This window comes from Gastrolobium bilobum, unplaced genomic scaffold (genome assembly GCF_033153095.1).
Source record: "Gastrolobium bilobum isolate Gb01-03AN ecotype WA unplaced genomic scaffold, APGP_CSIRO_Gbil_v1 utg2184, whole genome shotgun sequence".
Classification (NCBI taxonomy): Eukaryota; Viridiplantae; Streptophyta; class Magnoliopsida; order Fabales; family Fabaceae; genus Gastrolobium; species Gastrolobium bilobum.
The window spans coordinates 732,406-759,577 of record NW_026899222.1 but is presented as its reverse complement, the minus strand read 5'-3'; the positions used below and the strand labels follow the sequence as shown (position 1 = coordinate 759,577).

The 27,172-nt window shown below is 36.8% G+C and overlaps 1 protein-coding gene, 1 long non-coding RNA gene and 1 pseudogene across 3 annotated transcripts; all 3 read right to left on the bottom strand.

Annotated features, from left to right (window-relative positions):
* Positions 1-1,164: 1,164 nt before the first annotated feature.
* Positions 1,165-3,938, bottom strand: LOC133288517 (uncharacterized). 2 transcript variants are annotated; one of them, XR_009748368.1, is made up of 4 exons: positions 3,811-3,938; positions 3,636-3,730; positions 2,044-2,158; positions 1,165-1,461 (listed from the first exon to the last, which is right to left on the bottom strand). It is a non-coding gene; the product is annotated as an uncharacterized LOC133288517 (long non-coding RNA). The 2 variants fall into 2 exon arrangements; XR_009748367.1 differs by having other exon boundaries at positions 3,636-3,727; positions 3,811-3,937.
* A 2,530-nt stretch (positions 3,939-6,468) lies between these two features.
* Positions 6,469-8,150, bottom strand: LOC133288483 (disease resistance protein RPV1-like; annotated as a pseudogene).
* A 1,836-nt stretch (positions 8,151-9,986) lies between these two features.
* LOC133288482 (disease resistance protein RUN1-like) lies at positions 9,987-18,719 on the bottom strand. The gene is made up of 4 exons (XM_061486238.1): positions 18,655-18,719; positions 11,308-11,772; positions 10,417-10,926; positions 9,987-10,038 (listed from the first exon to the last, which is right to left on the bottom strand). Exons 1-4 carry the CDS (start codon positions 18,717-18,719, stop codon positions 9,987-9,989), a joined length of 1,092 nt encoding a protein of 363 aa, XP_061342222.1.
* Positions 18,720-27,172: the final 8,453 nt, after the last annotated feature.

Sequence of the window (27,172 nt, the reverse complement as noted above, 5' to 3'; positions counted from 1 at the left end):
AAAGTATGGTTATTGATGATATTCCTGTTATATACAGACTGTGATTATGTTGTTTGGTGACCTTGGGCCAGTGTGGACTCTTGGTTTTGACGGATAGCTTGAGAGGTAAGCTTTCGTGTCCTCGGTTTAGCCATGTTGTGGTTCCACCATGTCCCATGGGGGTATGGTTATATGCATGCTGTGTTACATGCTTTGAATATTCGAAATGTTGTTGAGCTTTATGTGTAATGGCTTTTAATATGCATGTGTTGTTCCATCTTGACGGTAAGCCTGAGTATGTGGCATCATACAAGACGGTGATCCGGGGTGGATGCAAGTGGCGTCTTGCACTATGTGTGGGTATTAGACGTATATAACTCCTGCATTTCTCTGGCCAGTATAATAGAATTGACACACATGACATGATTATCTGCTGCATTGCACTATTTTAGAACTGATGATGATAAACTGCTTTTGAACTTATATTGCACATGTAAGTGAGCTTGGGGTGGAAGATCCTTGAGGACCCCTTGCCTTACTGAGATTTCTTGTTTAGAGATCTCACCCCACGTTTGGCGAATGCTTATTTCAGGTTCAGGTAGTATTGGGACTGATGCCTCTGGCGGTAGGAGGCCAAAGCTTAGTTGATGTTTAGTGCTATTCATTTTATGCTGGCATGACTGGATTGGATGCTGTTTATGTTTTCTGTCATTTATGATTATTTGAGTTGAGACTGATGTTGGGCTTTGTTGCCTTATTTGGGTGAGCATGAGAGTTGTCCATGCCACTATGTTATTAGTACTTTTGAGTTGAGTTGTATAAACTGCTAGTTGGTTCGATCTACATGTTGTAGCTCCGTGACTAGAGACATACTTATGTTATTTTAATTAATGAGGTATTTCAGTTAGCTGTTTATTGCAATGTACATACAGGCGATGTTTTGAAAATGGTTAAGTAATCAAGTTGGTAATGATTAATGACATCATAATTGAAAAGAAAAAGATATTCCGCATTTTTAATTAAGCGCAGCTTAATACGATAGTGATAACATTACCAGATATATACGGGGTGTTACATTGATGGGTATTATTAATTTTGTTTCTTTTTTTGTTAAATTATTAAATATTAAATGAAATATACACTATATAAATTAAAAAAAATTATTTAATATTAAAACATGTCCCAATGTGTCAAAATCCATAATTTTTTAGAATTGATGTGTCGGAGTGTCGTGTCGTGTCGTGTCACGTGTCGCGTGTCGTATCGGTGCTACATAGACTATATACATCTGTACATAGGCTAGTATAGCCTCTCAAAAAGCCCAGCTAATAACCATGCATCGACAAGATATCAAATAACCAGATCACAATGTAACGTATATATACAACAGACTCCCAAAATAAGCAGGCAACATCTATGCTCAGATCTACTCATCAACCACGGGCCTCTTGCCCCGAGAACGATCGTCAACTGCTGCGATACCTGAAATATGTCCCCATAACGCGGGGTGAGAATGAATCTCAATAAACTTGGGGTTTGTGGAGCAATCTCCACCCAAGAGTCAACTTCCTGCAAGAGAATATCAAGTACCAAGACATAGATAACACCATATAATCCATATTAGAATTTTTGTATCATATATCTTTTCTGATAATTCTCATTTATTCTTATAACGTACTTTCTTATTAATCTTAAGTATGTTCATGTCTTATGTATAAATAAGGCTTTCATCTTATATTCGTAATATCGTATCATATTCAATAGCATACTCATAATGATCAGAGAACTAAAGTTTCCTCGGCTATACCTTATGTACACCGTGATCATATCCATAAATGTTTCCTCTGTTCAGAAACCATAACTTACACTTCCAAGGCTTTATTTCATTGAAGATCATATCATATTAACTTATCATAACATAAATAATATCATATGCATGCACTATATGAATGCAACTACGCAAAGTATCAATATTAGCAACAAGTATATCCATACGGAAACCATAATCGCCACTGATCATGGCGGAACAAAAAGGCTGAGAAAACTCCTAAACCGAAAGCTTACCTGAATGCTTTCCGTTTCTATAACTTGTTTTACACAAAGACTATGAACTTAGCTATCCACGTGTAGTCCGTCTCACAGGGTTCGAATTTCTGGGATTCACACCTCTTGCTTTTCACTGTTACCATAATTAACGTATCGTTAATGACAGTTTATTATATTATTTATTTAAGTAACCAATATTCTTTCGGTTACAAACGTTCATTAACTTAGTGATTCCAACATTCCTTTATTTATTACAATTCATGGCATACTAGGTCTTACTCTTAATTCACAAGTCATAATAGACCCTTAACCGGTTAGTTCAACCACTAATACCCATACATATTTTTATCTCATTAAGACTTACATACACTGTTACGGTCCACAAAACATAGACAAACAATTCATATAAGCTCATTCTAATTCATTTCTCTTACTAACCAAAATCATACATATATAATTTCATCAAGTTTAATTAGCTTAACTCTTGTGAAAGCATTCACACACTATAGTTCCATTAACTTGACATAAAACTAACATCAATTTCCTTAGCCATGTAATACATATTGGTCGAATAGTTACATATACATATACTCATGGATTTACCATTTCAACTTAGTTAATTAATGCTTCATTTTACTAACAATTGCAAAGGAACATCACACACTCATAATATTAATTAACACCATTCAATGGCCAAAATACATGTATAGCCTAAATGTGCCCATGTAAGTTCCCCACAATTTATCAACTTTTATATCATAAAACAAGCATTCTTTAAGCATACCTACATGATCAATAATCATTCTTCATCACTCTTGCACTATATGGTCGATTGACCTATTTAGTGATTCCATAATTTTCTTTCAAGCTTTCAATCGCTTACATCATATTCAAGGAACCTCCAACACCATTTAGCTTAATGACAACATAATTCCATTCACTTCCATGAAATAGCCGATTGGAACTTATAGAGTTTCAAGGATCTTCTCACCACCTCTACACTTTACTCTTTATACTCATCAATCTTTAACCAATCATTGAACATGAATTCATATGCAAAATTAATCAAACACATCATGTCCATATTTAAACTACCATTACCAAATAGTAACTATATGACAAATTGAGAATTCTATCAACTTCACTACATTAATACCAACTTGTTTCATGATAAGTAACCTTCTAATATATATTTTTAGTCACACACACACATAAAACAAGATCAAAATATGTCTTATGTAATTTATTTTACTTGGCCGAATTGGCCTACAAAGGATTCTATAGTCTTTCTTCATAAATTCACTATTAATTTAATTAAAGCAATCATCAAACAATCACTTGAAATCAATGTTTCTTTTAGACAATCTAACAAACACATGGTTGGCACCACTTAGTCATACTATAGCTGAAACTTCCTTTGTGTTTACAAGGTGCCCATATTTTTATTTTTTTTACCATTTCATGCATAAACAAGCTTCAAACAACATAACAAACAATAACCTAACATCTAACCGATCAAATACTTAATTTAAAACACATCATAACAGCACTATATCATGAATACCATCATCACTTCTAAGAATTTAATCAATGAAGAGAAGGTTTAATACCTTAGATAACCTAATCAATAACTATTGACGACTTCCCTAAGCTTAGAATCAACAAGTTAATCCATTTCCTCCTTCCATTCCTAGTACAGGCGCTGCTGCCAAGAGGAAAAGAAGATATTAAAAGCTTCCCAAGGTTAGATAAATTGTGGGTTAGGATGGTGAGGTGCTAAGTTACCTTTTCTATGTTGGAGTCTAGATGAAATGGTGACTCATTCCTCAAGTTCTCCCTTGCCCTTTTTCTAAGATGCCTCACGGAAAGGAAAAGAAGCAAGAAGTCGTAGAGGATATTGAAAGAGAGACGACTTCTACTTTGATGGTCAAGTAATACATAAGTTTTATTTTATACAAGCCTTGACTTTCAACTCCTCATCCTATTGGTCCATTCTTTAAACCTTCTAATACTTTTCTATGGAAGAGTGACCAAGTTTAAAATTCCAAACTTTTTGACTTTCAAACAAGCATTCTTATTGGTCCATTATTATAAGTCTTGACCTTTTTTATTTTAAAAAAACAACTTTCCTAATCTTTTTATAAAAAAGAAAGCAACGTAACTTGAGAGAAAAAGAGACAACATCGTCTATGACTAAGAATTACCACTAAGTGTATTTATATACATTACCTTGACTTTTATCAAATCAAAACTCATCTTATTGGTTAGTAATTAACCGAGTTTGACTTATTTTTTTTAATTAATTTAAGCCCCATTTAATTAAATTAAAAATACTTTGAACCCACTAATTTTTCTAAACTATTTAATTATACATTCTAATCCATATTTAGGCTTATTATGTCTAATCACCATACTTACACCTTAATGACATTCATATTTTTAATCATATCAAATAATTATATTTGAATCCTATTACACTTGTATGATTGTAATATCTTATTAATTATTATTTTAATCTAATAATTTATCTCACATAATTTCCTTGAATAAGTGTTTAATTTAATTAAACACCTAATTAATTTCTTTTCTCTTAATTTACTAATGAGGGTTGTTATAGCATATTTCGCTACACTGTGTAGCGAATTATATGCAAACATATTTCGCTACACAGTGTAGTGAAATATGCCGCGTGGTATTTTGACAAAATTTACTGTTAGCGTGGCAGTCTGGTAAATTATTTTGTCAGGCGTGGCAAAATGTTCACTGTTCCCTTTTATACAAGGGATATCATCTTCAATTCTAGCGGACTCCACTTAAAAAACAAAAAAAAAAGCAAATGGTTCGACATATTTTTTAAAGAGTAAGGGGAAGCTTTTTTTTTTCTTCTCAATAACTGCATAAGTATAAAACCTTTTATATAAAGCAACTAAAGCAGCAGTCTAAACCCTAAGCTTTATTTTGCATTTAGTGAAAACTAGGGGTGTGAATCTATTGACCGAGCTACATTTTAGTTTAAATAAAGGGTTAAGTGTTTGTAATTTTAAATGATAAAATTATGTCATTTTTAATAAAATTATATTATTTTAGTGTGTTTTTGGTATTTTTTTATATTTTTTCTTTTCTATAAAATTAAACAAAAAAGAAAGTGGATGAGAGACAATGCAAGATCACGTACACCAAAACAATATAGTTCCATTAAAAATAATATAAAGTTGTGTTATTTAAAATTTAAAATGACAAATATTTTTTCCCTAAATAAATAACACGGTATAAAATGTTGAATCTGGCTTAACCTATATATGATAAAAAAGATTTACCAAAAATAAAATAAAATTATAAGCATGATTTATATTTAAAAGTTAAAAGGTTTGCCCAAAGTCTATTAATTTATTTAAACTTTCAATACATATCAAAAATTAAAATAATAATAATAAATAAGTTAATACTATTTATTATTTAAATAATTATTTTATTTATTAAAATAACTAATACAATATAAATGGATATGTAGACTAAACTTTTTTATATTTGAACTTATTTTATTTTACTATATTAAATGAGGCCAACAAGACATAAATAGAGTCACGGGATACCCTCACTGAAAATATGTATAGTGGAACATACATTATTTCTCCAATTTCAAATGTGCCTTCATTTGAAGGGTATATGTTACAAGTTCTCCATTGGTAGCTTTTGGGACGGTAACCTCAAGATTAGCAATAGTATAGCTTCCTGAAGAAGATCGTTTTCCTGTTTCCTCACCCTTGAAAACAACTGTGTCTAGCTTCTTTCTTGAAACTTGCCATAAATTTTACGAGGTTAATCTTTTGGTTCAACTATAATTGATTTTGTTGTAATTACATGCTTATTATTCATTTCAAGAACAAGTGGAGCGTATTGATTTAAGACATAGAATCTAATGTTTGTGGAAAAACATTTGATCATCTGTCAAGTTATTGACAGCTTTGGCAACTGTTGTTTTTGCAAATTTGATCAGTTTCAAGAATTCTTAAATTAGAAATTGTGTTCATCTTCAATTCTAAAAGTGACTTCAGTTCTCACGCGTGAGTGTTTCTCATTAATTAAAATGCCAATTTGGAAGGGAATTACTTCCTCTAGATTCAATTGAACTATATATATATATATATATATATATATATATATATATATATATATATATGCAGCTTTCGAGTGCATGATCAAAGAATAAACAATGCTGAAGCAATAGTGTAACGAGACAAGTAAAATAATAAATAAAGAAATGCATATAATTAAAGACAAGGAGTAAAGGCAAAATACTGGAAAGAAAGATAAAGAACCTGAATTAATCTTGAAGTAAAATTGCAGCATTTTACTAAAAAAAAAAATTACAGCATTTTTGTGTGGAATCGGTTCTGGCTTCAATGGCACTTTTATGTATGGCTTTCTTCTAGCTAGTTGACATTAGAGCAAGGACTTGGTAGTTTGTACCAAGTTCTTTTGACCATCGATGGCCATTTTCACGATCTTTTCGATAAATTCATGTTCGTACCTACAAAATACAAGATCATTTAATTCATTCATGCACAATTTTGCCTTCCTTCTATTTATAAGAATTTATTTAATCAAAATAATAAAATTAAATTTGACGGGTAAAAACAGATTGCCACACAAAATAGAAAACTTCAGTAAAACTGAAAACAGAACATTTTTTTTTCAATCGATTTAGAAACCTAATTAATCATTGGAGCACTGGCGGATTTTTCTCATACATTTTTTTTTCCCAAGTCTCAAGCTCTGACAAGAGGACACGATATCTCTTATATTAAGGGAAACAGAAACAACCTATTTATCACTTTAACAACACATATACCCCATGCATGTATATCCAACAAGAAAGATTTCTCATTTGACATTGTTACTAATGGTCAAGAAGGAGGTCAATATTAAGTAATTAATAGTCGCATATTATTAATTAAGGACAAGAATTAGTAGACATTGATTATGCAAATTCATCAGCTATAAGTAATTAAAAGCATACTGCAGTACGTACTCGTTCTCTTTTGATATGCAATCCAATCAAGCCGGCGACTTGAGACAAAGCTGACTTCCATTTCTGCACCCTCTGAGATTCCTTTCCGAACATTGTTTCATGTGCAGACATGGCATCACCATAACTTTTTGTTTGATTCCTTACATCCAACTGTTCCACTTTGTAAAATATCGGCAAAACTAACTGGTTCTTCATCTTCATACACTCAACGATCTTGGCAAGTTCACTGAGACACCACGAGGAATATGCATAGTTTTCAGAGAAAACAACAATTGAGAGCCTTGATTTTTCAATCGCTTGGATAAGAGTTTGTGAAATTTCATTCCCACCCATCAATACCTCATCATCCATAAAGGTTTTGAATCCGTCCCGGCGCAAAGGAGTGGCGGGTATCTTCCCCAGTGAAACTGAGAAAAACATCATACCGAGGCAAGGATTGGACGGCTGATTCCACAATCCTATCGATCAATTCATATTCGTACCTACGCAAGCACAAGTGCTTTTAAATTCATTAAGTGTAGTCTATTCAAACACAACCAATGGTTTTATTATTTACTAATCAGAAGTATTGAACTTGATCAAGTAAAAGTATTTGAAATTTGAATTTTTTTATTTTATTACATACCCAGTTCCAAAAGACCATCCGGCCAAGCTGGCGACTGTAGACAAAGCCTTCCCTCCATTTCTGCACTCTCTCAGCGTAATCTGGGGATTTTTTTTCTAATGCAGCGATGGCTTCACCATAGCTACCTCTTTGATTCCTTACCATGTGTGGTTCTACTCTGTAAAAGATGGGCCAAACCAGTTGGCCAATTGTGTTCATGCAGTCAAGGATCTTGACAAGTTCATCAAGACAGCGCGTGGAAGATGCATAGTTTTCGGAGAGAACAACAATTGAAACCCTTGAATCTTCAATTGCTTTAAGAATAGAGGGTGAGATTTGGTCGCCACGCTGGAGTAGCAGCTTATCATCATCTATGAAGAATGTCTTGATTCTCTTGTTACGCAAAGCGTTATACAGAGTACCGGTGAATGTGTAACGCTTATCTTGGTCACTAAAACTCAGAAAAATATCGTACCGTTCGAACGGCATCATGAACAGCGCCGCCAGTAGTCACAACTGCGGATTTTTTTTTTTTTTTTTAGCATAGTTCACTGCTCGTTTTTTACAAATAGGAAATTTTTTATTTTATCTGAGTACATATTTTTATTGTTATTTTCTTTTAAGTCCCAAATTTTTATATTTTTGGAAAGAATGTAACTTATGTAAGTACTTGGAGTAACGAAAAACTCTCATTACATACATAACATAAAAATTGGCATACTCAAGAGGAGCATATTTTCAGGAAGAAAATAATCATAAACACAGAGATAATATAAATTTATTATTTTTCCGTGTTTTCAGTAAGGGGGTGTTTGGTTCAGGAGAAATTTTTTTTTACTGGGGAAATAGAATGAGTAGGAAAATGATTTTGGTAGGAAAATGTAAAAAAAGTTGTTTGGTTCGCCAAAAGTTTACCGGGAAAATTGGGTTAAATTTTTTAAGTGTATGTTTGGTTGAAGATAGAATATTGATGGGAAAATTGTTTGAAAATACTAAAGTACCCTTTTTTTCTTTTACTATTTTTAAAAGTGAGTTTCCATTGTGTGTACATAGTATATTATGTGATGGGTAATTGTGTCATTGTATTCTTATGCTTTAATAACTTCTCAGATTTTTTCCTGAATACCACCTCCTCAATTGCTTTCTTCAACAGTGAAATTCATGCTTTTTAACACAGAAACCAGTTTGCCTAGGGAAGTGACATTGATGGGTAACAAACATGAAATCAGTGAACCAAACTTGGACAACCAAGTATCTAAGAATCACTTTGATGGAAAACAATGGCAAACTCCTCAACCAAACACCACCTAAGAGAACATGGGATCCACGCGGTTTGAGTGTTGACTCCTATTTCGTCTTTTCCTTTGAGACTTTTCTCCACCTTATTATATCACCTTATTTTTAATGAATTGAAAATGATAAAATATTTAACATTACCCAGTGAACCCCCCCTCATTGTGCGGATGGGATTTAGTTGATATTCTCTCAGAAAGTCAAACAAAACTTGAGATACTTCTTTTTCAGGGTTGTTGCTTCACGATACTTCCATTTGGAAATAAAAAAAAAAAAAAAATACCAAAAATTTTAAACTAAATAAGAAGCAATCGACACATGTTCACAACTGGAAGAGTTATAGGCCGCTGGATATTACAATCTCTTTGGTGAAAGGCATGTAACTCTTTAGTATGTAGTATTTATTTTCCGGCGTGTGCACGGAGCGGTTCATAATCAGTTTAATAAAAACTGAACCGAACTGATTTAAATAGTTTGGTTTTCAAACCGAATCAATTTTCTTCTTTTAAAATCGATTTTTAATTTGGAACTGGAATTGGCAAATAATTCCAGAGTTCTATTCGAGGAAGGCAATTGCCTCCTCTATATTCAATTGAAAATTGTGTATGATCAAGAATAAAAAATGAGTGAAGCAACAGGGAAACTAATAATGTAAATGAAACAGATAAGAGATTAATGAAGTCCAAGTAGAAACAGGAAGTAAAGGCAAAATAAGGTAAAGAAAGATGAAGAATCTAAATTAATCTTGAAGTAAAATAAAATTGTTACAAGTAAAATTGCTAAATGAAAGCAGAAATGACTAGAGGGATCCTTCTGAGAATGTGTTGCGACTTCGAGTATTTCAAGCCTCCAGCTAAATAGCTAATGGTCCTCGGGCTTATTTATACACTATCCCGAAACTCCTATTGTCCTAAGTACATGACAAGCGTCTAAAACATCTTTCCATTTCTGAGCCGGCGACGACCGCTTATAAAACCACCTGTTGAATTGATCAGTTCTCACATCGACGAGGACTTGGTATGACAAGCCATTTTAAATTTTAAGGGCACAATCCACAATTTTTTTGATAAGTTCATATTCGTACCTGCAGAAGTACACGGCCTTTTAATTCATTCATACATTCCATTTTCTTTCTGCTACTCAGAATTTATTTCACCAAAAATAATAAAATTAAGCTTGACTCGTTAATCTTCACCAATATAAATTATCACCCAAAATAACAAATCGCACTAAAATTGGAAACAAAACTAAGCCGTGTCTCCAATAACATTCCTTGTTAACAAAGTCACATTTCAAACAATAATTATAAGAATTGAATTCCAATTTAACGGTTCACAGGTTTTTATGAACGATGTATATATATACTGAGTAATTCAGAATCATATTTTTAACAACTAGTTCTACCAAAATAGACATTAATTATAAAACTTAAGCAAAAAGTAATTGAAAGTGTATCATGTACCCGGATTTCAAGTGCCATCCTTTCAAGTTGGCAACTTGAGACAAAGCTAGCCTCCATTCCTGCACCTTCTTGGAGTCCTTTCCTAGCCTATTTTCATGTGCTTCAATGGCTTTGCCATAATTATTTCTTAGATGCCTTATATCCGACGGTTCCACTTTGTAAAAGATTGGCCAGACCAATCTGTTTTTCCTCTTCATACAGTCAAGGATCACGACAAGTTCATCAAGACGCAAGGAGGAACATGCATAGTTTTGAGAAAAAACAATGATTGAAAGCCTTGATTTTTCAATTGTTTTAATAAGAGATTCTGAAATTTGGTCCACGTCCTCCAATCGCTCGTTATTCATGAAGGTTTTGAATCCCTCGTGTCGCAAAGCATTATAGAGAAAACAGCTAAAGGAGTAGCCGGTATCTTTTCCACTAAAACTGAGAAAAACATCGTAGCGGGGCAAGCTTCGGGTGACTTGTTCCACAATCTCTTGGATAAGTTCATATTCGTAGCCACAGTACCTACAAAAGTAAAAGACCTTTCCTTTGAATTCATTCATGCAGAGTTTTCGTTTTCTTTCTACTAATCAGAATTACTAGTACGGTATAATAAAATTGAGCTTGCGTAATCAATCTAACACAAAGACACAGATTGTTACACCAAATACAAAACAAAACCTTTATCTAAGAGAGTCAAAAACAAAAAACAAAAATTATATATATATTCACCAGTTCATCTATTACCCCTCTAGTCATTCGAGCATTGTTACACACTTAGACCCATCACAAGGAGTGACCGACCATTTTCTCCCACACGAGACTCGAACTCAGACGCTTCATATCCGGGCAAGTTCACTTTTTGAAACGATAATTAGAGTTGTTGGAAAGTAAACAAACCCGTACCCAATTTTGAAATGCCATCCAGACATGTTGGCGACTTCAGACAAAGCTGACCTCCATCTCTCCAGTTTCTCATAGTCTTTTCCGAACCGATGTTCCAGTTTAGCCATGGCATGTTCATAAGTACCTGTCTGACGCCTTACATCGGAGGGATCCACATCGTAGAAGATTGGCAAAACCAGTTGGTTCTTCTCCTTTGTACAGTCAAGGATCTTGACTAGTTCACTAAGACACCACCCGGAATCTGCATAGTTCTCGGAAAGAACAACAATGGAAATCCTTGATTCTTGGACTGCATCAAGAATAGAGGATACGATTTGGTCGCCACTCTTCAATCCAACCTCAGCCATGAAGGTCTTGAATCTCTTGAGGCGCAAAGCATTATAGAGATTACCAGTGAAGGTGTAGCGGGTATCTGAGCCCCTAAAACTGAGAAAAACATCGTAGTGGTAGTTGTTGGGCTTCCTCCTTCAATGCTAAGCCTAAGCCCATTTGAGGGGTTTCTTAAAAATCCTAACCCTAATTTTCACCTCCTCTATATATACTCCATTAGTTGTGGGTGGAGGCTAGGTCAGATTTGAGAGAACAAATTTGAGAGAATTATTTGATTGTTTGAGCAAGGCTTTATGCTTTGCATTTGAAAGATCTCTAGAGAGAGAGTTTGAGTGAAACATCTCTAGGGTAGTTTGATTATCACCATTGTTGGAGAGGTTGAGTTAACCACCGTATTTGATTATTTGTAACCATTTTTTTCATAGTGGATTTTTGATCTGGACTAGGTCCCGTGGGTTTTTACTTCTTCATTGGAGAAGGTTTTCCCACGTTAAATCTGGTTGTGTTCTTCTTCTCTCTCTCCTGTTTTTCGTTTTTATTTTTCCGCTGCGCTGCTCGACCTGGTGAAGTTCAGGCCGATGTATTGCCGAGATCCGAGATCAGGATCTTGTTGATTGACTTCCGCACAAAGGCTGCATAGCCGAGCTTGAGGGAACCGAGTTTTCCCAACAGTGGTATCAGAGCTCGGGTTCGACGGGTTCTGAGGGAGACGAGATGGAGACCAGTGGCATAACTCATGATGGAGATATGTTCAAGTTGACCGCAGATAATTTCACATATTGGAGACCGATGATGGAAGATCATCTCTACTGCAAAGATCTACATGAGCCCATTATCCTAGATGAGAGACCAGCAGGCAAGACAGATAAGGAGTGGGAGATCCTGAGTCGGAAGGCGGTAGCCACGATCAGGAAATATATTGATAAAAGCCTCTTTGAGCACGTGTCCGAAATCACGAACGCGTATGAGTTGTGGACGAAATTAGAGTTCATGATTCAGAAGAAGACTCCCAGGAACAAAGCACACCTGGTTCGCCGACTTGTTAAGCTTGAATACAAGGACGGCATGAGCATGATTGAACACCTGAACACCTACAAAGGTATTGTGAATCAGTTGTCAAAGCCGAAATACAAGTTGAAGTGTTTTTACTGTGGAAAGACAGGCCATAAGAAGCCAGACTGTTGGACCCTGCAGAATGACGAGAAGAATGGCTCTGTGAAGCCGGATCAGATTATTCCCAAGAAGAGGGAAGATAAGAGCACCACTGCGGTGACTGCCAACCCTGATGCCGAGATATTCCTCCTTGGTGAGGATAATTATTTGAATGTTGCATATGATGACTCCACCTGGATTGTTGACTCTGGTGCCTCCTTCCACGTTACTCCACACAAAGGTTTTTCTCCTCTTATCGAGATGGTGATTTTGGAGTCGTGAAGATGGGAAATCAAGTGACCAGCAAGATTGTTGGTGTCGTTGATGTAACTCTGACCACGGATGTCGGGTGCCGACTTGTGTTGAAAGATGTGAGGCATGTTCCTGACATGCGTTTGAACCTAATCTCGGTAGGCAAACTTGATGATGCCGGGTTAGTGAACTACTTTGGTAGTGTTAGATGGAAGCTGGCCAAGGGAAACTTGGTCGTGGCCCGAGGTAAGAAAGAAGGCTCCTTGTACGTGATGCAAGGAAAGATCAATGGCGGAGAAGCCAATTCTGTTCGAGATGAACCTAGCTTGGAGCTATGGCACAAGCGCCTCGGCCACATGAGCGAGAAAGGGCTACAGATCCTGAACAAGAAAGGATTACTGACCGGGTTGAAAGGCCAAGCGTTGGAGAGTTGCACGCATTGCCTAGCTGGAAAGCAGCACCGAGTTTCTTTTGTGAAACCGGATCAACCTAGACGACGCAGGTATATTCTTGACCTCGTCCATACTGATGTCTGCTCCATGTCGAAAAAATCCCTTGGAGGAGCTCAGTACTTTGTTTCATTTATAGATGACCATTCCCGCAAAGTGTGGGTATATTTGTTGAAGTCTAAAGACCAGGTACTCCAATCATTTAAAGAATTCCATGCAATGGTTGAAAGGGAGACTGGCAAGAAATTAAAGGTGGTCCGATCTGATAATGGTGGTGAGTATTGCAGCCCATTTGATGCATACTGCAGAACGTCCGGGATTCGACTTGAGAAGACGCCCCCCAAGACTCCACAGTTAAATGGACTGGCTGAGAGGATGAACAGAACAATTGAAGAAAAGGTACGAAGCATGTTATCTAATGCCGGATTGCCGAAATCATTCTGGGGAGAAGCCGTAAAAATAGTTGTTGACTTAATCAACCTCTCGCCATCACGGCCACTTGAAGGAGAAATTCCAGAAAAAGTCTGGACAGGTCGGAAAGCGGCCTATAATCAATTGAAAGTGTTTGGATGCCGAGCTTTCGTGCATATCCCTAAAGATGAAAGGGCCAAACTTGATGCAAAGACTAAAGAATGCATTTATCTTGGTTCGCCGAGATGTGAGTTCGGGTTCCGACTTTGGGATCCAATCAATAAGAAGATCGTGAGAAGCCGAGATGTGATCTTTCATGAGCATGAGAACATTCATGACATCTCGAAGCCCAAAGTCCGGGTTACTGTCAGACATAAAGAACCCATCCCTCCTGTCCGAGCTGAAGCAGGGGGAGAAAATCAAGAGAATGAAGAAAGTGATGACCAGCAACATGCTGAAGATGACCAAGACATTGAGGTTCGAGTTGATGATGAGATCCGGGATGAAATTGATGAACCGGGTTCTCAAGCTGAAGAACAGCCGAGATATCCAACTCGAGAAAGAAGACCCTCTACAAGATACCCATCCGATGAATACACCGTTATTGCTGAAGACGGTGAGCCTCAAAGTTATGATGAGGTTGTGACGAGCTCAGAGAAAGAAGAATGGAAAAAGGCAATGCAGGACGAGATGAAGTCTCTACACGAGAATCAGACTTATGAGCTGACTGAGTTGCCTAAAGGTAGACGAGCTTTGAAAAACAAATGGGTCTACAAGATTAAGAATGAAGAGAACGGGCAAAAGCCGAGATACAAAGCCTGAATTGTAGTGAAAGGCTGCAATCAGAAGAAAGGAGTTGATTTTGAGGAGATTTTTTCTCCTGTGGTGAAAATGACCTCGGTCCGAACCGTGTTAGCCATGGCGGCTTCAATGGACCTCGAGGTAGAACAAATGGACGTGAAGACGGCATTTCTTCACGGTGACTTAGAAGAAGAAATATATATGGAGCAACCTGAAGGATTCCAAGCTCCAGACCAAGAAGACTTGGTATGTCGGTTGAAGAAGAGCCTCTATGGCTTGAAGCAAGCACCTCGGCAGTGGTACAAGAAGTTTGAATCATTCATGACTGATCATAAGTTTGAGAAGACTGAAGCCGACCACTGCGTATTTGTGAAGAGGTATGAGGCAGGAGATTTTTTGATTTTGTTGTTATATGTTGACGACATGCTTATTGTAGGGAAAGAAAAATCGAGGATAGTCGCCCTGAAAAAGGCGTTGAGCTCGTCCTTCGCAATGAAGGACCTCGGCCCTGCAAAGCAGATTCTTGGAATCAAGATCATCCGAGATAGACAGAAGAAGCTACTGTGGCTGAGTCAAGAGAAATATATTGAGAAGATTTTGAAGAGATTTAGCATAGACAAAGCCAAAACAGTGAGCACCCCCTAGCCGGACACATAAAGCTAAACCAGAAGCAATGTCCGAGATCTGATGAAGACAAAGATGAAATGATGAAGGTCCCTTACCAATCCGTCGTCGGAAGCTTGATGTATGCAATGGTTTGCACTAGACCCGACTTGGCGTATGTTGTTGGAATGGTAAGCCGGTATTTATCAAACCCCGACAAAGAGCACTGGGAAGCAGTGAAGTGGATCTTCAAGTACCTCTGAGGTACGACCGACTTATGTCTCTGATTTGGAGAAGGCAAAGCCGAGTTGCAAGGATACTCAGATTCTGATTTAGGGGGAGATTTCGACTCGAGGAAGTCGACGACGGGATACATGATGAGATTTGCCGGAGGAGCTTTCTCTTAGCAATCAAGACTTCAGAAATGTGTTGCACTATCGACAACTGAGGCTGAGTACATTGCCGCTACTGAGGCAAGCAAAGAGATGTTGTGGATGAAGAAGTTCCTCATGGAACTCGGCCATGATCAAGACAAGTACGAGCTCGGTTGTGACAATCAAAGCGCAATCCATGTTGCGAAGAATTCAACCTATCACTCCCGCACTAAGCATATTGATGTGAGGTATCACTGGATCCGGGATGTGGTGGAAGGTGGTGAGCTCGAACTCGTCAAGGTGCACACTGACCAAAATTGGTCCGACATGATGACAAAGCCGGTTCCAGCAAGAAAATTTGAAGACTGCTGTGAAGGAGCTGGGTTGATGCTGAAGCCGACACATTGAAGTCGGATGGGGAGATTTGTTGGGCTTCCTCCTTCAATGCTAAGCCCAAGCCCATTTGAGGGGTTTCCTAAAAACCCTAACCCTAATTTTCACCTCCTCTATATATACTCATTAGTTGTGGGTGGAGGCTAGGTCAGATTTGAAAGAACAAATTTGAGAGAATTATTTGATTGTTTGAGCAAGGCTTTATGCTTTGCATTTGAAAGATCTCTAGAGAGAGAGTTTGAGTGAAACATCTCTAGGGTAGTTCGATTATCACCATTGTTGGAGAGGTTGAGTTAACCACCACATTGGTGTATTTGATTATTTGTAACCATTTTTTCCATAGTGGATTTCTGATCTGGACTAGGTCCCGTGGGTTTTTACTTCTTCATTGGAGAAGGTTTTCCCACGCTAAATCTGGTTGTGTTCTTCTTCTCTCTCTCATGTTTTTCGTTTTGATTTTTCCGCTGCGCTGCTCGACCTAGTGAAGTTCAGGCCGATGTATTGCCGAGATCCAAGATCAGGATCTTGTTGATTGACTTCCGCACAAAGGCTGCATAGCCGAGCTTGAGGGAACCGAATTTTCCCAACAGTAGTTGGGTTCGTCGATGACAATGGCCCCTTCTTTCGCCATCATCAATTTATAAGGATATGATGGCAACAAGCAGAGTACTAAGTACTTAAACAAAAAGGAAGGGATGCCATAAGAATTGAATCATGAGGAGGAGGTTCTACACATGTCAACCAAAAACAAAAACAAAAACAAAAAATGCTGATGGTGTTGTGACTTGTCACTCTTCTCTTCTTCTCTGCGCTATTTTTATTATCTAAGCGTTTTTATTTTATTTTTTTATAAACCATGTTATGCTCCACTAGACATAATTCTGCTCAGCTCGAATGAGCCAATTAAATTAGCATCATTTGTTATTTCTAAGCATCCCCAAATATACCTCCCTAACGCCGTGCTGTCACCTAGTTACCGTTCTCAAAACGACCAAGAAAATTCATAGTTAGTAGGAAGAGATTATATTTACAACATTTCTTTTCTTATAATCTCTTACGATAACTTTTATGATTATATTATCAAATCAACATACTTTTATTTAATATTATTTTATAACCATTGATTTAATTTTTATCTAATAACCATAAAAATAATTGTAATTTGTAAAAGAAAAGAGGTTGTACATCTCTCTCTCGATATTAATATCACTCGTCCTAAAATAAGTTTTCTATATGTTAATAATGTATTTTTTATTTTTATCAAATAGTAGTAATTCAGTTGGCATATGTGATGGTTTATCCACACACAAAAAATGTTTTTTTTTATTTGGTTAAGGGGAGATGTGAAATTCCAAAACCAGTAGAACGTAACATTTGATATAACTAATGAGATAAATTCATGTAAAAATAAACCAAATTCAATATTAAATTTGATTAAAACTAGTTTAAAATTAGCTCTAGAGTAAATCTAATTTGGCTAAAAAATTAATTGTATAATAAACTGTATTTAATAACTAAACAATAACTTTATAATTAGGACAAAAACATTATTATACACATATATTAGAATATTAATTACATAGAAAAGATGAAATAATATCATTAACTTATTAATACAGAAGCAAATTTTGTTAAAAAATATCCATAATAAAATTATTTTTCGAATAGATTTTGAAAACAAACAATTATCATTTAAAAAAATGAATATGATCATAATGGGTTACTGAGTGGATTTTGTGAATGTCGTACTAAGAAAAAAATATTATATGATCATTACCAAAATATATATATATATATATATATATATATATATATATATATATGGCAAAATGATTTCTGCAGCTGCTGTACCTACAGCAAGCAAGGATACACGTCCGAATCCTAGGATACGGCAACGGATCCTGAGTTTTTTTTTTTTTTTAAAAAGCGCTGGAGTCCACTTTTCTGTGTCAGCTATAGATAACACTATATACGGCTGCTGCAGAAATGTTAAGCCCTATATATATATATATATATATATATATATATATATATATATATATTATATGATACTATAACAGATTGTTTTCTTTTTCTTTTTCATCATTATTGCCCGGCTTGTGTAATTTGTATTAAACCTTTTTTTTATAAATCACATATATATTCAGGGGAGGCATGTAATTATATTCAAGCATAGGATATCCATATTAGGTGAGATTAGCTCTCATAAAGGAAATTTTTTTACATTCACAATGACTTAAATTCAAAATTTTTCTTAAGCAAAATCAAGTATGTATCACTTGAAACAACACTTTTGATTGTAATTTATATTAAACCTTCATAATTCAAAATCGCGGCAGGCTTATCTGTTGTTTTTTAGATTTTTTATTTGTCATGACATTGACATGGTACATGTTTTGTTCGTTGAGGATACGGCAAAAGTTCCGTACTACGTTTATTTTTTAAAAGTATCTCCGTAATGAAACACATTTCGAAAGATTGTCCAGAATAGAGCAGTCAAACACGTTGGTTTGACTGACGAGATAAGTCCCGCCACTGACCAAGACGTCACTAGATGCCACGTCGGATTCTGGACCATTCACGACAGTCCAAGTGACGAGTTTCCACGTGTGCTGTCATCATTTGTGACGCATTCCAGTCCCGCCATGCCATGTGACGAGGATACCTGACGCACCCGCCACGTATGTTGACGTGATTAGACGTGTGGAGCTGTCACACTAGGTGACAGGTTACATTGTTCTTCAGTGTCGATGTCCACAAGATACTCGTGGGGTAGCGTACCATACTTACAAATTTAATCTCGCTACTGACACTTACAGGAATACCTAACTTGTTATATATAGGCTCTTCCGATGTTGCTCAATATGTGACAATTTGAAGTCGGGGGTGTTTGCTATTTTTTTATCTGATTTTGACTGACTGGTTCTTTACTGATAATTTTTTTGTATCACTTCCAATGTGTATTTAATGTTGTTTATTTACTTTTTTGTAATCTCCATTTTCCTCTAATCTTTTGTGTTATTTGCATAAATACACAATACTACAATGGAACAATTTCGTTCGTTTGTATATTATAATGGTTCTAAAAATAATGGTGTAGGCGAGTTGAGTTTCAAAGGGGAAAAAAGAGCAATTTATATTGTCTGAGGCTTGTCCATTGAAGATCTACTTCAGAAGATTCGTCAGAAGTTAAAATTGCAACAAAATCAGGTAATATCTTCAGTTACGGATTGAGTCCCATGTGTAAATCGCAAATATGCAGGTTTTGAAATAACTGATGATGAGGACATTGACATTTTTCTTGGAACATTTGTCAAAATTCTACTACGTCTCAATTTGTTGAGTTATACATAGATATTGAGACATCTGAGGACATGTCAACACCAACATGTGGATTGGACCTTAACAGTCAGACACAAATGCCGTTCTCATCGGTACCCCCAGCCCACACAATCAACTATTGTGCATGAAGAAGAAAGCGACTATATGGTAAATGTTGAACCTGACAATGAAAAGGAAGAGGAAGATAAAGACAATCTATTGGCAAATGACCGTGTTTGATTAGCTTTTTTATATTTACCACTTATAAAAACTGAAAATATGTTACAAAAAATTTACTAATTATTATATTTGCTTAATATTACTAATTATTTTATTTTTTAATTAGGAAAAACAAATGGGCCAGTTTTTACTAATTAAAACAAATTTACTAATTATTAAAACAACCATTCCATTTTATTTTATTTTTAATTTCTTCATGTTATCAATTTCTTTTCATGCCACCCTGTTTTGTCTTCAATTGTAGAAACGCGTCTGTAGTTTTGTTTGACAGTGGACTCCATTAAAGAATTATGTCCTAAGAGATTTTAAAATAAAAAAATGAGACAATTTTTTTAACAGGAATGCGTTTGAAAAAACTAGTTCAGAACACATGTATATCTCCAAACGAAGACACCACAACATGCTCTACTAATTACAATACAACATTCATTAGTTAAAAAACACATGCAAAGAAAACACCACATGCAACCCCAAACCTGTGGTACGTGAAAAAAAAAAAAAAAAAACCAGATACACCTATAAATAATGCAGATTCAGAACACCATAACCCTAAAAAAATAATACCCTACACAAATACAACAAATCCAACCAATAGGTAAAATAATGCAACACTATACCTGTGGTTTCGTGACTAAACGGAAAGTGTTGAAGGATACAATATGTACTGCTAATGCTGATGAAGTTGATAAAGCCACTTAGCTGACGTGGACTCACACTGATGCAGTTGTTATGTAACTGACGTGGAGTTAGTTCATTAGTTCCATCATTTACGGAGATTAGTTGTATTAGTTGGTTTCAGTTAATTTCTTTTGTATTAGTTAGTGCTTATGTTGAGTATCAGTTTCTGTATAGTTTGCTTTACTTCATATATAAGTTGTAATAGCTGTAGCCATTTCATTATTGAAATCATTTTCTTCACAAATGAAAATACAGAAAGTTTTGTTTCTTAAGATGGTATCAAAGCTTCTCAAGAAGCTCTGATTCTCAGTTCTCCAAAAAAAAAATTCGTTACTCGATTGTTGAATCACAATCTTAAACCAGAACAATGGCGAATCAGAGCTTATCATTCGATTTTGTCTCAAATCCAACTCATATGTATTATCTGCATCCAAGCGAAAATCCTTCACAAGTATTGGTTTCTTCGTTGCTAGATGGAAGAAATTACCATACCTGGTCTCGTGCCATTTCTATGGCATTCCTGTCTAAAAACAAGACTGGATTCATTGATGGAAGTCTACCTCCACCTCCAACCATAGATCCTTCATATAATGCATGGCAACAGTGCAACACTACCGTGCTTTCATGGATACATCATTCCATTTCACCATCTATTCTGCAATCGATTCTCTGGATAGATCGAGCAGAAGATACTTGGAAAGATTTGAAGGAACGCTTTTCACAAGCAGACATTTTCAGGATCTCAGACTTGCAAGAAAAGATTTACAAGTTGAGACAAGGAGATACAAATGTAAGTGAATATTGCACACATTTGAAGAGTTTGTGCGATGAACTGGAAAATTTAAGGCCATTGCCTACCTATCAGTGTGCTATGGCGTGCAACTGTCCAGCTTTACTTGAAATTCGTGTTAGGAGACATCAAGATCACACCATCAGGTTCTTAAAGGGCTTAAATGAGCAATATGCTCCAGTTCGATCGCAGATAATGTTGATAAACCCTCTGCCCGATGTTAATAAGGTGTGCTCAATGCTAGCTCAACAAGAACGTGAGTTTTATTCGAATTTTTCTGCTGATGACATGCCAAAAGCGTTTATTAGTGCATCAGATGAGAATAGAGGATACTATGCATCAGGAAGGGGCAGAGGATGCTTCTACAGCAGAGGTGGTAGAGGTAGAGGAAGAGATTCAAGGTTTTGCACTCATGGTAAAATGAGTAATCACACCATAGAAACCTGTTATTTTAAACATGGTTTCCCTCCTGGATATAGAGTGAGGAATGATCAAGCTGATAATGACGCAATACGTGCCAATTGTGCATAAAGGAACTTAGATTCTTCGGCTGTGACTTTATCTACTCAACAACTTCATGATCTTGTTCAAGCCTTGCGATCTTCCACAGATTCTGTAACACCCCGTATATATCCGGTAATGTTATCATAATATCGTATTAAGCTGCGCTTAATTAAAATGCGGAATTACTTTTTCTTTTCAATTATGATGCCATTAACATTACCAACTTACTCAATAATCAATTAATAAAACATCGCCTGTATGTAATTGCAATAAAACAGCTAACTGAAATACCTCATAACATAGATAATATAAATGTGGCTCTAGTCACGGAACTACAACAACGTAGACCGGACCATCTAACAGTTTATACAACTCCAAACTACAAGTACTAACAGAAGGTGTCATGGACAATCCCCATGCTCACTCAAATAAGGCAACATGCCCAACATCAGTCTCAACAACATCATATCATAAATAGCGGAAAACATAAACAGCATCCAAATCCAGTCATGCTAACAAATAAGCAGAAACAACAAAATCAGCTAAGCTCCGGCCTCCCGCCGCCTGAGGCATCAGTACCCATACTACCTGATCCTGAAATAAGCATTCCCCAAACGTGGGGTAAGATCTCTAATCTAGAAATCTCAGTAAGTCAGTGAGTCCTCAAGGATCTTCCACCCCAAGCTCACTTACATGTGCAATATAAGTTCAAAAGCAGTTTATCATTTCTCATTTCAAAAACAATACAATGCAGCAGATAATCATGTCATGTGTGTCAATACTAATCTACTGGCCAGAGACAGTGCAGGTATACGTCTATCACCTACACACCGTGCAAGTACCACTTGCATTCACCCCGGTACACTATCTTGTATGGCGCTACATACTCAGGCTTCCCGTCAAGATGAAACAACACATGCATATTAAAAGTCATTACATGTAAAGTTCAATCAACATATCAAATATCCAAAAGCATGTACGCAGCATGCATAAACCATACCCCCATGGGACATGGTGAAACCACAACATGGCTAAACCGAGGACACGAAAGCTTACCTTGCAAGCTAACTCCAAAAGCCAAGAGTCCACAGCTCAAAGTCCAAACACAGCAGATTCACAATCTGTTATGGACCAACAATACATCAACAACATGCACCACAAGCATACAATATTAAGACAACACCTTTTCATTACGTTTTCAAGTCTTAAAGCTTCTAACAAAGCCACAAGCCCTTAATCCCATGATTCTGGCTTAGTCCATTAAAAACAGAAGTTCAACTTCATCAATCTAGGGTCTACAAACCCCCAATAGCCTACTGTATGCACAACACAGCTACTGTTCTGCGAAATCCCAGAATATCCGGATATTCCTCGGGACCATATCTGGATATGCAATATCCGGATATCCAGAATCCCATATCCGGATATCTAGTATCCAGATATCCCAAAACCCCATATCCGAATACACATATCCGGATATCATATCCGGATATTCCACGGGCCGATATCCGGATATTTCACGACAGAATGCAGTTTCTGCATTTTCGTGAAGATATCCTTCCAAGGTTGGGTTTTTACCGATTTTAAACACCTAAATATGCATTTCTAGGTGTGTTCAACATAACCCCACAACAAGTTATCATCTTTTGACCTTAACATGCATCAAGCTTTCATTTTTAAGCATTAAACTCAAGATCAAATGTTGGTATACATACCAAAGGCTTAAAACAGAGAAGGAGATGCTCTTGGAGCTCAACACAGCCCCTCAAGTCTGACTCAAGAAAGATGCACGAAAATGGCTTCACAAGGGTTGGTTCTTCTCACCAAAGGTCACCACTTGGACCTCCAAAATGGCATAACTATGGCTTTCAGCAACCACACCACCCAAAACCAGCACTCTCACCCACACACAGAGGATGGAAACTCAGAATACACCCTCACACTTTCTCACCATGCATGTTCTTAAGTGTATACAAGCTCAAAGAGGGGAGAAATCAAGTAAAGGTGACAACTTGAGTTCAAAAATGGTGAAAGGAGGCAATGGAACAGTAAACCACCCTCAGCCCACCAAGTGTCTCACGTAGGAATTCTGGTATGCCTAGGGTTATGTGCTAAAATGCATATATATAGCCACTTAGCCATAAAACACACAGTATTAAATTTAATTGCTACGCTTAGCATTTTAATCCCAAAATTTGGATTGTGAAACTACATAATTTTCTAAGATTTATCATATTTTTCTTATAATTTTCTGAGCACTTTTCCGATACGCGCTTTTCCAAGCCAGTACCGGTTTCCAGCACCAGTTCTCATTATCTGGACTTGAAACTCGTTTTACAAGTCCTACATATTATTCTAGTAATTACCATGCACTTACATTACTTTTCCGGGATACTTTTTCGGCGCGCATTTATACCGACTAGCAGAACCGGTATCTGCACTTTTCTTCCGAAAAGCGACTTTCAGCATTCTTAATCACTTATTACGATTATTAAGCCTCAAAAATCATTATTAGGGTCAATTATGGAATCATTTCCTATTTTCTCGTAATTTATTAATTAATTACCTTAATTAACGGTGCGGGTTCTTACAGATTCCCTTCGTTCGAATTCTGTGTCCACACCAGTTAGCCATGCTAACATTGTATCCACTTCTGCATTAAGTGCAGAATCAACCATACCCAGTCCAGGTAATCAGTTGCGTTGGATTCTCGACACTGGCGCAACTGATCACATCACTTCACATATCTCTTGTCTTACTTCACTTCACAAAATTAATTATGTGTCTATAAACTTACCAGACGGTTCTAAGGTCACTGCATCATATGCAGGAAATGTTCACTTCTCCTCTGATCTTTTTTTATTCGATGTATTATATGTTCCTCATTTTTGTGTCAACCTCATATCAGTACATAAACTAATGCACACCTTACATTGTTACCTCATTTTCACTAATTTTTCTTGTTTCATAAAACAGGTGAGTACCAAGAAGAAGATTGGTACAGCTAGACAGCATGGAGGCCTATTCACCCTTGATATCCCTTGTTTGACAGACACACCAATCATCAAAACAGCAAGCCACATACCAATCACCAAGACAACAAGTCCACTACCTACAAATTCTACATTTTATAGTTCTAGCTCCAGTAATTCCAATAATGAGCATTTCCTTTGGCACCTTAGATTAGGACATGTCTCTCCTACTATTCTCAAACATATGTCAATAAATTTCCTTTTATTTCATCAAAATTTGTATCACCTTGTGATGTATACCACTTTGCCAAGCAAAGAAAACTACCTTTCTGTTCAAGTATTACTCGATCTAATAAACCTTTTGACTTGTTGCATATGGACATCTGGGGTCCTACATCATTTACATAAGTGCATGGCCACAAATATTTTTTATCAATTGTTGATGATCATACACGATATAAATGGATTGTTTTTCTAAAACAGAAATCAGATGCACGTCTCTCTATCCAAAACTTTGAGACTTTTCATGAAAACCAGTTCCAAACTAGCATCAAATCCATTCGGACTGATAATGGCCTTGAATTCCTCATGCACACATTTTACAAAATGAATGGAATATTTCATCAAACCACATGTGTTGAAACCCCCGAACAGAATGGAATAGTTGAGAGAAAGCACCAACACATCATGAATTTGGCCAGATCACTACTTTTTCAATCCAATGTGCCTAAATCCTATTGGTGCCATGCTATTGCCCACTCAGTCTACCTCATTAATAGACTATGCACTCCATTGCTTTCTTTTAAAACTCCATATGAACTTCTATATTCTAAATCACCTTCCCTTATCCATTTAAAACCTTTTGGTTGCTTGTGTTATGCATCTACTATCCAATCTCACAGATCAGAATTTGAACCTAGAGCTCGAAAGTGCATTTTTCTTGGTTTTCAAGAAGGGACAAAAGGTTCTTTATTACTTGAACTTACCTCACAGAAACTTTTCCTATCCCGTAATGTCATTTTCTATGAATTGCAATTTCCTTACACCCATCCTACACATTCAACTGTTCCCATACTTCCTTGTTCTGCACACATGGCTTTTGATGACCCTTTTTTCATTGCTACTGACACAAGCCATCCTCCTACTTCTGCATCCCATCCACCTCTTACTACCACTTTTGTCCCAACTTCTGCTTCAATCCGATGCTCATCCAGAATACGACAAAAACCAAGCTATCTCAAGGATTTCCATTGCAACCATGCTGTCACAGCTGCTCATTCTTCCTCTTCAGGTACTCCCTATCCTCTTTCTTAAGTTTTATCTTACACAAATTGTTCTCCTTCATTTGGACGTTTCTATTATGTTATCTCAATCAATGAGCCAAAGTCTTATGCTGAAGCCTCTAAGCTTCCTTGCTGGCAAGAAGCCATGTCTGCTGAGTTATCTGCTCTTGATCAGAATCACACATGGGACCTTGTGGATCTGCTACCTGGAAAACATACAATCGGGTGTAAATGGGTTTATAAAGTCAAGTACAAGGCTGATGGTACAGTAGAGAGATGTAAAGCTCGCTTAGTAGCTAAAGGATATACCCAATTAGAGGGGGTGGATTACTTTGATACTTTCAGTCCCGTTGCCAAGATGACCACAATTCGACTGGTTCTTGCCATTGCTGCAGCTAGGAATTGGTTAATTGAGCAGTTGGATGTCAACAACGCCTTCCTCCTTGGTGATTTAGCCGAGGAAGTTTTCATGGCACTGCCTTCTGGCGTTCAAGCTCCCCCTGGCAAGGTTTGTTAGCTGAAGAAATGCCTATATGGTTTGAAACAAGCTAGCAGGCAGTGGCATTCCAAATTATCCACTTCCCTGATCTCTTTGGGTTATGCTCAATCCTCTGCTGATCATTCATTATTTATTAGACGTACTGTTGTCTCCTTTACAGTGCTTTTTATCTACGTGGATGACATTGTCTTGACTGGCAATGATTTTGATGAAATCCGTCGGGTTAAGGGTGCTTTGGACATTCAGTTCCGAATTAAGGACTTGGGATCTTTGAGATTTTTTCTGGGTCTTGAGATTTCTCGAAACAAAGATGGGATTGCTATTAATCAAAGGAAATACGCTTTAGAGATTCTATCTGATGCTGGTCTGTTGGGAGCCAAACCATCTTCCACTCTCATGGTTCATTCTCTTCATCTCTCTCGGAATGATGGTACTCCTCTTTCTGACAGTGATGCTTCCTCTTATAGACGTCTCATTGGCCGTCTCCTATACCTCACCACCACACGTCCAGACATTTGCTTTCCTGTTCAACAGTTAAGCCAATTTGTTGGAGCACCTTTTTCCAGCCATCGTGATGCAGCCACCCGCATTCTCCGTTACATAAAGGGATCTCCTGCTACTGGTTTGTTCTTTCCTTCCCAGAATTCATTTCAACTCAGTGGTTTTACTGACTCCGATTGGGCCTGTTGTCCTGATACAAAGAGATCCATCACGGGCTTGTGCGTTTTTCTGGGTTCTTCCTTGATTGCTTGGCGCTCCAAAAAGCAACCCATTGTTTCTCGTTTGTCCAGTGAGGCTGAATATCGTGCTCTT